The sequence below is a fragment of the Ranitomeya imitator genome, chromosome 9 (assembly GCF_032444005.1).
Source record: "Ranitomeya imitator isolate aRanImi1 chromosome 9, aRanImi1.pri, whole genome shotgun sequence".
NCBI classification, from domain to species: domain Eukaryota; kingdom Metazoa; phylum Chordata; class Amphibia; order Anura; family Dendrobatidae; genus Ranitomeya; species Ranitomeya imitator.
This window is the reverse complement of record NC_091290.1, coordinates 20825957-20839707: the sequence shown is the minus strand read 5'-3', so window position 1 is coordinate 20839707 and position 13751 is coordinate 20825957. Positions and strand designations below refer to the sequence as shown.

General features: G+C 43.2%; 1 protein-coding gene across 1 annotated transcript in view; it reads left to right on the top strand.

Moving 5' to 3' along the window:
• Positions 1-13751, top strand: part of LOC138648587 (receptor-type tyrosine-protein phosphatase beta-like) — a 115451-nt gene that overhangs the window by 49990 nt on the left and 51710 nt on the right. The window contains exons 17-21 of the mRNA XM_069738377.1: positions 5414-5683; positions 6031-6303; positions 7775-8029; positions 8170-8439; positions 8790-9062. Of these exons, the coding sequence (XP_069594478.1) occupies positions 5414-5683; positions 6031-6303; positions 7775-8029; positions 8170-8439; positions 8790-9062 (1341 nt within the window). The remainder of the gene's footprint in view (positions 1-5413; positions 5684-6030; positions 6304-7774; positions 8030-8169; positions 8440-8789; positions 9063-13751) is intronic.

Sequence of the window (13751 nt, the reverse complement as noted above, 5' to 3'; positions counted from 1 at the left end):
AAACAAATCAGGAATAGGAATCTTAGGCTCTGACATCGGATTCTGAACCACAAAATCTTGAATGTTTTGTATCCTTGTAGTGAGATTATCCATCCAAGAGGACAGACCTTGAATGTCCATGTTTACACCAGTGTCCTGAACCACCCAGAGGTAAAGGGGAAAATTTAGACAAAACACACTGCAAAGAAAAAAAAATGGTCTCAGAACTTCTCTTATCCCTCTATTGAGATGCATTAGTACTTTGGGCCACCTGTACTGTTATGACCTGGTGGTCAAGACAATAATGGACCTGGTGGTTAAGAGCACACGGAATGACCTGATAGTTACTGATAATAAAGGACGAGCTCTGGGACGTGGGAACTCTGCTGACCGCAATCCCTAAACCTATCAACCACACTAGAAATAGCCGTGGATTGCGCCTAACGCTCCCTATGCAACTCGGCACAGCCTAAGAAACTAGCTAGCCCTGAAAATAGGAAAATAAAGCCTACCTTGCCTCAGAGAAATTCCCCAAAGGAAAAGGCAGCCCCCCACATATAATGACTGTGAGTAAAGATGAAAATACAAACACAGAGATGAAATAGATTAAGCAAAGTGAGGCCCGACTTACTGAACAGACCGAGGATAGGAAAGGTTACTTTGCGGTCAGCACAAAAACCTACAAAAAGACCACGCAGAGGGCGCAAAAAGACCCTCCGCACTGACTCACGGTGCAGAGGCGCTTTCTCTGCGTCCCAGAGCTTCCAGCAAGCAAGACAACAAATTAAATAGCAAGCTGGACAGAAAAATAGCAAACCAAAGAAATACAAGCTGTAACTTAGCTTCTGATGGGAAGACAGGTCACAAGAACGATCCAGGAGTGAACTAGACCAATACTGAAACATTGACAGGTGGCGTGGAGCAAAGATCTAAGTGGAGTTAAATAGAGCAGCAGCTAACGAATTAACCTCGTCACCTGTGAAAGGAAACTCAGAAACACCCACCAGAGGAAGTCCATGGACAGAACCAGCCGAAGTACCATTCATGACCACAGGAGGGAGCCCGACAACAGAATTCACAACACTCTCCGCCCTACAGAAGGTACTGTCGCGCTCTCTCGATCTGATCGCAATGAAGGTAACATAGTTAGTAAGTAAGGCCGAAAAAAGACATTTGTCCATCCAGTTCAGCCTATATTCCATCATAATAAATACCCAGATCTACGTCCTTCTACAGAACCTAATAATTGTATGATACAATATTGTTCTGCTCCAGGAAGACATCCAGGCCTCTCTTGAACCCCTCGACTATAGTAACATAGTTAGTAAGGCCGAAAAAAGACAAGTAAGGCCGAAAAAAGGTGAGTGAGCTGAAGAGACTGACCAAAGAAGTGGTCTCCATGGAGGAAGAAATCCAGCAGGGGAAGTGCCACGCAGACTTCCTCACAAGGGAGGTCGATGTCTTGAATAAACTCTCTGACTCTCAGGATGAGGAGGTCAAACACTATATCCAAGAAGGTGAGATTTCGCTCTTCCAGTGCATGTTAGAGGTACCCGAGGACATGTGAGAAGCTTGTGCCAGTGAGGCTGTGCATGAGGCATTTAGAAAGGTGGTGGAAGAGTGTACTGTGAACTGGGCGCCAGAGACTAAGCAGTTGGTTATACTGTTGACTAGGGAAGTCACAGTGAAGCGGGTGGCTATCCTAAGTGACATGCACCTATACTGTCTTCGCACAAAATAGATGATGCTGTTGAGGAATAAGGAAGCCGCTTGATGTCTGGAACATGCAAGGAAAGTTCAAAGACGCCTGGGTTTGTGGAAGACATCATTCAAGTGCCCAAAAATCTGGTGAGGAAAGTAATTGGGTGACTTGGAAAAGTGATGCAGGAAATTGTGAATAAGTCCGGTGTGGTGAGTGTGAGTATCCCATCTAACGCCGAAGCCCAGGTAGCTGGTGAATATGGGATGGTTCCATTATTCGTTGTCGGATCAATGGAGAGCCTTAAAAATATTCAAATACTCCTTGAATATCGGGTGGCATACCTACATGAGGTAGAGCAGATGAGACTGGACAGACTGCAGAATAATGTACAGCTACAGGAAATGGAAAGAAGGTGGCAACCACTTTCAACCTGAGGTATAGAGAGATGAAGGGGTTCTCAAAAGTCTATAAGTACGCAATCTGAAGCTAAAAGGGTTAAAAGTAGTAGTGACTGCTCTGTTAACTCAATGATGAGTAGCCTGGGCAGGAGACCTAAGGCGGATGTGTTGATAAAGGGACAGACTCAGACCAGACAGTAGGCTCGACTGTAAGGGAGTCTCAGGACCGCACAGACCATTGGAGGTGGTCAGGCAGAGAATGGTCTGGAAAAGGGGCAACTCTACAAGAAGAGGTGATGGAGTCAGATGATACATTGTTCCAAAAAGGTTCAGTGACAGGGCCCGATTATGCCAGATGGGTGTACTATCAAAGGCGACCGAGAAGGGTCTCTGGTCGGGTAATGGAAGGTGCCAAGCCCCAAGGCTTTAGGCAGAGTGGGCAGTAAGTAAGGCGGCTAATGGCCATGTAATCAATGGGAGGTATGTGTCACAGAGATGGCTGCTCCCTGTGATGCAACCTGGAGTATTTTGCTTTAGTGCACATGATCACTAAGATGTCGTTTAGTGCACCTGGATCCGGGTTGCGGGTAGCTATGAGATGGGCAGTCTGGCTACCCACACACCTCACCTGTGGGTGTGGTTACAGCCTACATAGTGGAGACTGTTATTTGCCACATTGTCTGTGTCTTGGGAGGTAGAAGGCCTCCTGTGTGTGGCTCCAGACGGAGCCTGCGTGCTGGACATTGCCCCAGCCTGTGTGCCCACAGGCCTGAGGGAGCAGAAAGCCTGGCTAAGGATATTTTGTGTTGTTTTACCTGCACTGAATGCTGTTTTCCTTCTGTTGTTACTGCTGGGTTTATGGAGCAAATAAACCTGCACAGAATTTTTAAAGGAATATGCCTCCTGATTTCCTCATGCTGCACCTGAGTGAGTACGAAACCCCGACACATCCTTATATCACCATTCTCCTCTGTTACTGGTGTAACAGGCCATAGTATACCCCAAGTCTAGAGTACACCTGGGTTAAAGCAGCCTAGGCTTGAATATACCTGGGTAAATTATAGCCTAGGCCATTTCATACCCCTCCTGTAAGATTATACCCCCCATTGATATCAGCAGCGTTGAGTGATATACACAAGAATTATGCCACGTCTCTATTGCCGAGTGTCTGAAGACCAGGGGCGCCTTCCCTGTCCCTAATGCTAGGGGCCCCTTAGCTCGCCCTGTTCCCCAGATTACTTCTGATGGTGAAGACGTCGTGGCCACATATCTTGCCTTAGCTCCTAAATCCACCTCCAGTCTGTAACTTTCCCCAACCAGGGAAGACGGGAGCAGTAGTGGACCTTAATACACCTACCAGACTAACAAGGTAATACGAACAGGGATAAAGGAAAATACCAATTATACAAATATACATCCATAAACAACAGTGGTAAACACTGGGGTGTGGAGAATGGGGTTAAACCAAAGTAACAGAAGAATGGGAATTATCACAAACTCAAAACCAAGCAACAGACAAGGATAAATAAACCAAACGCCTTCTCCAATAATAACCAACAACAACCACCAGCCATGCAGCATAAGCTACTCTGACAATGAGTGCTAGCCAGGACCCAGATTATATAGGAGATGGGAGTGGATAACAGTGCACAGCTGAGAGCCTTAATGCAGGAAAGCTTCCAGGAGCTATCAACATAGCAGATTAACCCCTGCACTGCTGAAAGAAATTTAAGCAGTTTAATATAAAGGTGAAGTGCTCCTAATCGGTGCAGGAGTAGGAGAAATCAGACGCTGCGGTCTTCTGACTCCTCTCTGTAGTGGTAAACCCGTGACAAATTACTTAATTTTTTGACATCTTATTGGGGATTCAGGTTTGTTAGGTAACTTATGTGGAAGATAACTTGACCTAAATCTTAATGCTCTAAAAACAGACTTTTATTACTTTAACCAGAAAAACTTTAATCAGTAAAAATATTAGACTTCCACAAAGATATAAGGAGGTAAAGAACCCTACCGCACTTCTCAGTAGTTACACATTAAAAACAGCTTTGTGTCTGAGGATGATTGAAAGAGATCTGCACACTTTTCAACAGATCAGAGACAAAGTGAGAAAACCAGTGACGTGATAAGATCAAGTTACAATTGCATTCTGAGGTAAAAGCTCTTATCTTACTGATCAATGGTGTCATCTCAGCTGTAATGACTGCTGTCCATTACCAGTCACATTGTATTGTTAAGGTACCTTCACACATAACGATTTCGTTAACGATATCGTTGCTTTTTGTGACGTAGCAATGATATCGTTAACTAAATCGTTATGCGTGACAGCGACCAACGATCAGGCCCCTGCTGGGAGATCGTTGGTCGCTGGGAATGATCAGGACCTTTTTTTTAGTCGCTGGTCACCCGCTGTCATCGCTGGATCGGCGTGTGTGACGACGATCCAGCGATGTGTTCACTGGTAACCAGGGTAAATATCGGGTTACTAAGCGCAGGACCGCGCTTAGTAACCTGATATTTACCCTGGTTACCATTGTAAAAGTAAAAAAAAAAAAAGTATATAGTCACATTCCGGTGTCTGTCATGTCCCCCGGCTTCAGCTTCCTTGCACTGACTGTCAGCGCCGGCCGTAAAGCAGAGCACAGCAGTGACGTCATCGCTGTGCTCTGCTTTACGGCCGGCCGGCGCTGACACAGTGCAGGGAAGCTGACGCCGGGGGACGTGACAGACACCGGAATGTAAGTATGTACTGTTTTTTTTTTTTACTTTTACAATGGTAACCAGGGTAAATATCGGGTTACTAAGCGCGGCCCTGCGCTTAGTAACCCGATGTTTACCCTGGTTACCCGGGGACTTCGGCATCGTTGGTCGCTGGAGAGCTGTCTGTGTGACAGCTCTCCAGTGACCACACAACGACGAAACAGCGACGCTGCAGCGATCGGAATCGTTGTCTATATCGCTGCAGCGTCGCTAAATGTGACGGTACCTTAAGATCATTATTCATCATGTGTTTAACTACACAAGTACCTTCCCACTATGGGGAAGTCAGGTTTAAGTTATTAAAAAAGGCTTAAAAAATCTCTCTCATTTACAAGGGCTCATAAAATGGATAGGTATATTGTAGCCTAGAGGGGTATAGTTTGGTCTTAGCTATTTTACACCCCCGGGTATAGTTTGGCCAAGGACAGTTTATCCCCCAGGTATGCTGTGGCCAAACTGTACCCAGGTTTAATCTGGACAGAGGTTAATTTGGCCTTTTACACCAGCACTTTTACCTTATTATACAGATGCTGGATATGTTCTCACCTCTCTGTATTTCTCTCCTTTTCTGCAGATCCAACTCCACCTGGAACGTTATCTTTTATCACAATTAGAACTAAGATCCTGACATTATCTTGGTCGGAGCCAGTAAATATGACCGGTGTGAATAAGACATATAATATAAGCTATGGGATATCTCCATCCACTACCTTATCTGTGACAAGTCCCACAACAAATGTCACCCTCCAGAGCCTGATATCTGGGACTAATTACTCCATAGCTGTGGTAACAGTCGGAGTCCGGGGGTATCAGAGCTCTCCGGTCACCACATCGGTCTATACAAGTAGGTTTTATGTGTTCTTGAAAAACTAAGTTAAATATTGTATTTCGTATCACAGTTTGTATTATTATATTAATATTAACACCTTCAATATTGATGATTGTTTAAGAACAGCGTGAATATAATGGTAAAATCATGATCTTGAGCTGTAGTCTCAGCATATTATAGAGATGGAAGTCGTTGAAGTCAGTGATGTGTACATTTGATCTAAAATATTTTCAAAAGGAAATATTGTTGTTTGATTTGTACATTATAATTTCTGGATGTACAACTGGGGGAGACAGTCATACATATAAATGTTAATTATGTCTAATATTTGACAAATTTAGTTTAATATTTTTTGATTACAGAACCGATATCAGTGAAATCTCTGCAGATCGGCGCTGTGACCTCATATTCTGTGTCTCTGACGTGGAGTAAACCTGATGAGTATCAGTCGTCTTACAGCTACAGAGTCCAGACATTCAACTCATCAGCCACAATGGTGAATAATACAATAGTGACAAATGAATCAGCGACAATAATGAATCTGACACCAGGAGAAACATATACATTCCTGGTCTATACAAGAGCTGCCGATAACATCACCGAATCAGACCCGGTGTCTAATACGACCTGCACAGGTGAGAATAGGGAGGGTAAAACGGGGAATTTTGTTAGGCTAGGGCTTAGGCTGCTTTCACATATCAGGTTTTTGTTGTCAGGCTAAATCTGGCAAATTTTTAAAAAAACAGATCCGGCAAAAATTGGCATCGAATCCGTTTTTTTTCTCATACATTTATTAGAGGCGGATTGCGACAAATGGCCTCACGATTCATCCATTTTTCGCTGGATCCGTTGCTGTGCGTTTTTTCACCTGTCACAAAAAAATAGACATAGCAACGTTTTTTGTGTCAAGGCAAAAACACGGACAGCAACGGATCTGTCGCCATCCATTGTGGCAACCCTATGGCGCCAGATCAATCAAATGATGGGATCCGGATTCCGTTTTTTTCAACTAAGCATGCATTTTCCATTATGGGGTCTCTCTATCCCCTCCCCGGATCAGGAAGTCCCCCGGATCAGCGAGTCGGATCCGTCGCATCAGTTTTTCACAATTTGCAACGGATCTGGGTTTTTTCAAAATTCGCCGGATTTAGCATGACGGCAAAAACCTGATGTGTGAAAGCAGCCTTAATGGCGATGCAGCGAGATGAAATTGCTCAACGTTTTCCTATTAATAAAAAAGTAGTAAACGTGACATGGTTGGAATTTGTGATGTTGGCAATGATACTAGCAAAGAAAAATAGAAAAATATCTGAGTGTGCATGTGTATGGGGGAGCAGGAGGAAAAGCTGCTGGAGAGCGACTATGGAAGGTGCATGGCCGGCTTTAGTCTGCAAATTATTATCATGGACTTGCTGTAAACTATTGCTGATTATATAACTAATGTTCTGATATTTGTGCTGAATTACTCTTCTCTTATAGTTTATTAATAAAAAAATACATAATGTGTAAGTGAAGAATAACAATTCTCATTACTGACTGATGTAAATCACTAATTATACATTTTTCATAGTTATTGCTCAATTCACTGGATAGCAAACATGTAAGGCTACTTTCACACTTGCGTCGGTACGGGTCGGTTGCTATGCGTCGGGCCGACGTACTGACGCACGTTGTGAAATTTCTGCACGACGTGGGCAGCGGATGCAGTTTTTCAACGCATCCGCTGTCCATTCTGAAGTCCAGGGAGGAGGGGGCGGCGTTTCGGCTCCGCATGTGTGGTAGAAAATGGTGGACGCGACGGACAAAGAAACATTACATTGAACTTTTTTTGTGACGACGGTCCGCCAAAACACAACGGATCCGTCGCACGACGGACGCGACGTGTGGCCATCCGTCGCTAATACAAATCTGTGGGGAAAAAACGCATCCTGCAGGCACATTTGCAGGATCCGTTTTTTTCCCAAAACAACGGATTGCGACGGATGCCAAACGACGCAAGTGTGAAAGAGGCCTAAGTGTTGTACTGCCAAAGGCCGATTACTGATATTACACCAGAGGTATCTGCTGTATAACTAACCTGTCTGTGATTTATATTATTATTCTCAGTTCCTGGACAAGTCTCCAATATCACCATGAATAATTACCAGTCGGTTGATGTTCTTGGAGCCTCATGGATAAAACCAGCAGGAAAAGTGGATAATTATACAGTCAGTCTAACAGGAGCCATCACTAAGACAACACAAACTACGAGCACACAAGTGAATTTCACAGGATTACTACCAAGCAGAGAATATAATGTCACTGTACAGACAGTCAGTGGGAGCTGCAGCCAGACATCTGCTCCAGTGACCGAGGCCACATGTGAGTATCCTCAGGATCTGCTCAGTAATGGCTCCTTATCATCCTCATATCACCATTCTGCTCAGTTACCGGCACTTTTACCTTATTATACAGATGCTGGATACGTTCTCACCTCTCTGTATTTCTTTCCTTTTCTGCAGATCCAACTCCACCTGGAATATTATCTTTTATCACAGTTACAACTAAGAACCTGACATTATCTTGGTCAGAGCCAGTAAATATGGCCGGTGTGAATAAGACATATAATATAAGGATTGGGATATCTCCATCAACTACCTTATCTGTGACAAGTCCCACAACAAATGTCACCCACCAGAGCCTGATATCTGGGACTAATTACTCCATAGCTGTGGTAACAGTCGGAGTCCGGGGGTATCAGAGCTCTCCGGTCACCACATCGGTCTATACAAGTAGGTTTTATGTGATCTTGAAAGACTAAGTGCTATATTGTATTTCGTATCATAGTTTGTATTATTATATTAACACCTTCAATATTGATGATTGTTGAAGAACAGCGTGAATATAATGGTAAAATCATGATCCTGAGCTATAGTCTCAGCATATTATAGAGATGGAAGTCGTTGAAGTCAGTGATGTGTACATTTCTATGATTTGATCTAAAATATTTTCAAAAGGAAATATTGTTGTTTGATTTGTACATTATAATTTCTGGATGTACAACTGGGGGAGACACACTCATACATAAAAATGTTAATTATGTTTAATATTTGACAATTTTATTTATTTTTTTAAATTACAGAACCGATATCAGTGAAATCTCTCCAGATCGGCGCTGTGACCTCATATTCTGTATCTCTGACGTGGAGTAAACCTGATGAGTATCAGACGTCTTACAGCTACAGAGTCCAGACATTCAACTCATCAGCCACAATGATGAATAATACAATAGTGACAAGTGAATCAGCGACAATAATGAATCTGACACCAGGAGAAACATATACATTCCTGGTCTATACAAGAGCTGCCGATATCATCACTGAATCCGACCCGGTGTCTAATACGACCTGCACAGGTGAGGACAGGGACGGTGAAACGGGGAATTTTCTTAGGCTAGAGCTTAATGATGATGCCGTGAGATGAAATTGCTCAATGTTTTCCTGTTAATAAAAAAGTAGCAAATGTGATATGGTTGGAATTTGTGATGTTGGCAATGATACTAGCAAAGAAAAGTAGTAAAATATCTGAGGTCAAAATAACAGCCAAAGTGTCCCAGTTATAAGAAGCAAATTTTAACATTATTTTATTTTTCAAACGAGGAAATAGGGGTCTAAAAATGTCAACATCTCCCGGACCACTGACTCCCGTTTATGACAACCCAGCTTTACCCGCAGGGATAGGTAGGGTGACCTACTTAAACAAACACAGATGTGCATGATCCATTATATATGACTATTTAAACCAAACCGGAATAAAGTCTCTCCAAGAAATATTCTTAGGTGATGAACCAGCCACAGGTACTTGGTTCTTCTATGAACAAATGAAAAGCTTTATCACCACCTGATATTAGTAGGTCACTTACTCCCTTTGAGGTGCTTTGCGTATCAACGAACCCTCCAGGTCATACCGTCTCCCTCTTATATAAGCTTTACCAAGACGGACAAACTCCCTTACATGACTTTCTAGCATTTTTTTTCAAAATGGGAGAATGACTTGGGGAAACCTCTATCACCTGAGGATTGTTCAAAAATCCTTTTGTTTACATTTCGGCCATCGTAGTGCTCGGTATCACAGGAGAGGAGTTGTAAGATTTTATCAAGGTGGTATAGGTGCCCTTCCTATATCCATTCCATGTTCCCGACGACTCCAGATATTTGGTGGACTTGTCCGCCCATAAAGGAATTATGGTCAGAGATTTTTTTATTATACAACAGATTATCTATCTGTAAGATCCGACCCTTCATGGAACTAGCTTTATTATCATTAAGTGACATGTCGATCTCTAAGTTTAAAAAGGGTCTGCTCAAATATTTCCTCACCGCCATAAGGAATTTGATTCCTCGGCTTTGGAAACAAGAATAATTGCCTTCAATTGCTGAATTCGTTGCGGAACTCGATGACATCTACAGTATGGAATAAATGATAGGTCAAGTGACAGGAGATCCAGATAAGATATACAACACGTGAACTCCTTGGATCGCGTTTAGGGAAACCCCAGACCTAGACTCTTGGCTATCTGGAGCTTAATTTCCACATACAATTAAAATACACACTTTTATAACAAGGATAAGTTGAATCGGGTTCACTCCGCTCACATAGATCCAGTCAAATAGACCTTCATTCCTTTTCCCTGCTTGTTGGGGGCCTGCGCCTGCCCGATGGCGAGATTTCGATTGCAACTTTAATTTCAATCCCTTTTCCCCCTCTGAAAATACATTTATAGCTAATGTTCTGATATTTCTGTTGAGTTACTGCAGCACCTCCAGGTAACCGGTTGCTGCAGTGAGGTTGCCTTCCCTTCGGGGAGGGTGATGTCACGCTTGGAGGCAAAGGGGATCCTATCTATCAGGTAAGGCACTTGCATTCAACACGATCTGAATCTAGGCCAGGAGAGGGAGCTCAGGACCCGGATTCAGGGGAGCTCCCTTACTTTATGTATCCTGGTCTGAAGGAGGAGCCAGTGAGTGAGAGAGTTTGAGGAAGACAGTGGAGGGAGACAGTTGGTCCCCAGTAGCTGAACGACGTCTGGAGCAGACGTAGGGGCCGAGCAGCCACGAGAGAGCTGCTACCCCTGGAAAGAGAAATGAAAATACACCCACAGAAATAACATGGGACACACACACTCGGTGTGTTGTAGAAAAAAGACGTTGGTCTGCACCCATGTATCTATCAGGACAATAACGTATACTCCGAATATACATAAATACAAAGAAAAAATGGAGTTCTATACGGAAAATGCTTAAGAATCAATATTTATTAAAGAACCATTAAAAAGTCTGTAACATTTACAAAAAATACAAAGGAAAGGAAGACCCTAGTGCAAAAACATCCAAGTCATAAGCACCCAAAAAATATGTATAACACCATGGTATATATGACCATCTATAGTAGCACATAGTAATAAAGTGTATTCACTGGCTCTCATATGGACAAGTGTCCTTCATGCATAAAATTAGCAAGGAGACCAGTATATAGTGCATATCAAGAGTCAGATTTCTTACCCATGGTGAGGTGAGTAGTGCTTGATGACTCCGGAAAGCCCCCTGACGCGCGTTTCGCGTTGCTTTTTCAAAGAGGGAGTGAAGTAATTGCCCCTGATACCGGCGTTTTATAGCGGTGTTCCTGGACTAAAACAGTCCAATGTGCGCAGGCGCACCACAGCCGATCCGGAAGTGACCCTCCTTCCCCAGCATTCACCGGGAGCGCACGTCAAGGGGAAAACCCCCAGTGACGTCATGGACATGCGCTCTCGGATGACTGAAGCCGAGGACAAGAGGATCAGTTACCCAGCGTGGGACGCATGCGCAGTAGCTACTCGGAACATACCAAGGAAAAAAATGTACCCTGAACACTACAGCAGCGATGTCCGCACCCACAGCTGCCTTAATGATAATCCAGATGAAAATGTGGATGACGGGCATCACCGCATATGCCCAGGTAAAATAGAAAAAGGAAAATAGCAAAAAATAAAACCAGATAGAAGCGGATTACAACCGCATAAAGTGCATAACCTGTACCCTATACTGTGTATGTATAATCTTCAAAACCTACTTAATGTACATTATAAAGTGCACTTGTGCGATATATTTTTCATATGGGTATCAACATTAGAGCATAATAAGAATACTAAACACAATAATATAAAACATTATGAACAATTATATCCCCCCCAAAAACAAAATAAATGAACTATCTTCAAGTGACAATAAGTGACATAATTCATCCATGCTTTTATCCTTAATCGTAGTTCCTTGCATGTTCCTGATGTCATAGCCACAACAACACCCAAATCCCAAGGGCAATTAAATCTAGGGATGTAGAAGATAAAAAGAAAATTAAACAGAAAAAATGAAAAAATAAATTGACACAATTAAAATGTAAGAACAGATAAATATAAATCTCCAACGCAAAGAGAAACATAGAGGAACAAGGCTCTCATAGAAAAGGGACGAAACTGATTGTCTCATTCAGTCCCACCGGGGACATGGAGTTCAGAGTCACTATCCATTTGCACTCTACTTGTGCAAGTTAACGTTTCGTATTTCCTCCCCTACTACCACCATGAACCTGATCGATCCCAATAATCCGAAGACCAGTGGGATCGCATCCATGAAACTTATAAAAATGCTTCGGGATGGTTTTTAGGGCATCAACGTCCTCAGCCTTACGTGCATTTATAATATCTCTCACGTGCTCTCTCACACGTACACGAAGCTGACGTGACGTGAGCCCCACATATATTTTGGAGCAAGGACATGTGGCCAGATATATAACAAAAGTACTATTGCAGCGTATATGATGTCGAATTTGGAACTTCTTCTCCGCACCCGATGACGAAAAATGGGTACCCCTAACAAGATTCTTGTCTCTGCAGGCCAAGCAATCGCCACAGGGATAACAACCCCATGTAGGACCCCTTCCGGTTGGATTGAGAGGATTAGTAATTTTTGCCACATAGTGGCTTTTTACTAATAGATCTTTAATACTTTTGCCTCGTTTTGCTGTAAAACTGGGTCTTTGGGGAATATTAGACGCCAACACAGAGTCAGTGAGAAGAACTGGCCAATGTTTATTGATTATCTCCTGCATACGTTTCCAGTAGCAGTTATATGTGGAGACAAATCTAACATTGTTTTCTGAACTGCCACTCATCTCTTTTTAATACAGCAAATGCTGTCTCTCTGTTTTCTTGGCTCTGATATATCCTTGTTTTATGCAGCGATTGCTATAGCCACGAGCTTTGAATCTGTTTTTGAGGTCTTCAGACTGAACTTCAAATTTTGGTTCAGTCGAGCAGATCCGCTTCATCCTGAGGAATTGGCCAACCGGGACAGCCCTAATCGTATGTGAGGTGTGAGATGAGGACGCATGCAATAGGGAGTTAACTGAAGTAGTTTTCCTAAATACATCCGTATGCACCGCCCCCATCTCATCCACCTCAATAAGAATGTCCAAAAAATCAATTCTACGTTTGTGTGCCTTGTATGTCAACCTGATATTATAGGGATTACAATTGAGATGACCCACAAATTCCTTGATACCACTCTCACTGCCTTGCCATATAAAAAAGATGTCATCAATATATCTATGCCAACACTGCACCCGGTCCACGGAAGAGACCACATCCTGGTGGAATATGGATCTCTCCCATAGACCAAGGAACAGGTTGGCATAGGCTGGGGCACAAGCTGCCCCCATGGCAATCCCACATCGTTGAAGGTAGTATCTATCCTTAAAAAGGAAGACATTGTGGGTCAAAACAAAATGCAACAAGGTCACAACAAAGTCACAGATCGGACCATCCCAGTTGCCATTCCTCAGGAAGAAGCGGACCGCCTCCATTCCGTCATCGTGCGCAATGCAAGTGTACAATGACTCGACATCAGCAGTTACTAGCCACATGTCCTGCTCCAAAACCATCCCTTCTAACTTAGTTAGCATGTCAGTGGTGTCCCTGATGTATGAGGGTAATGTCTCCACCATAGACTTCAGATAGAAGTCAATATATCTACAAATTGGGTCACACAGGCTCCCGATCCCGGAG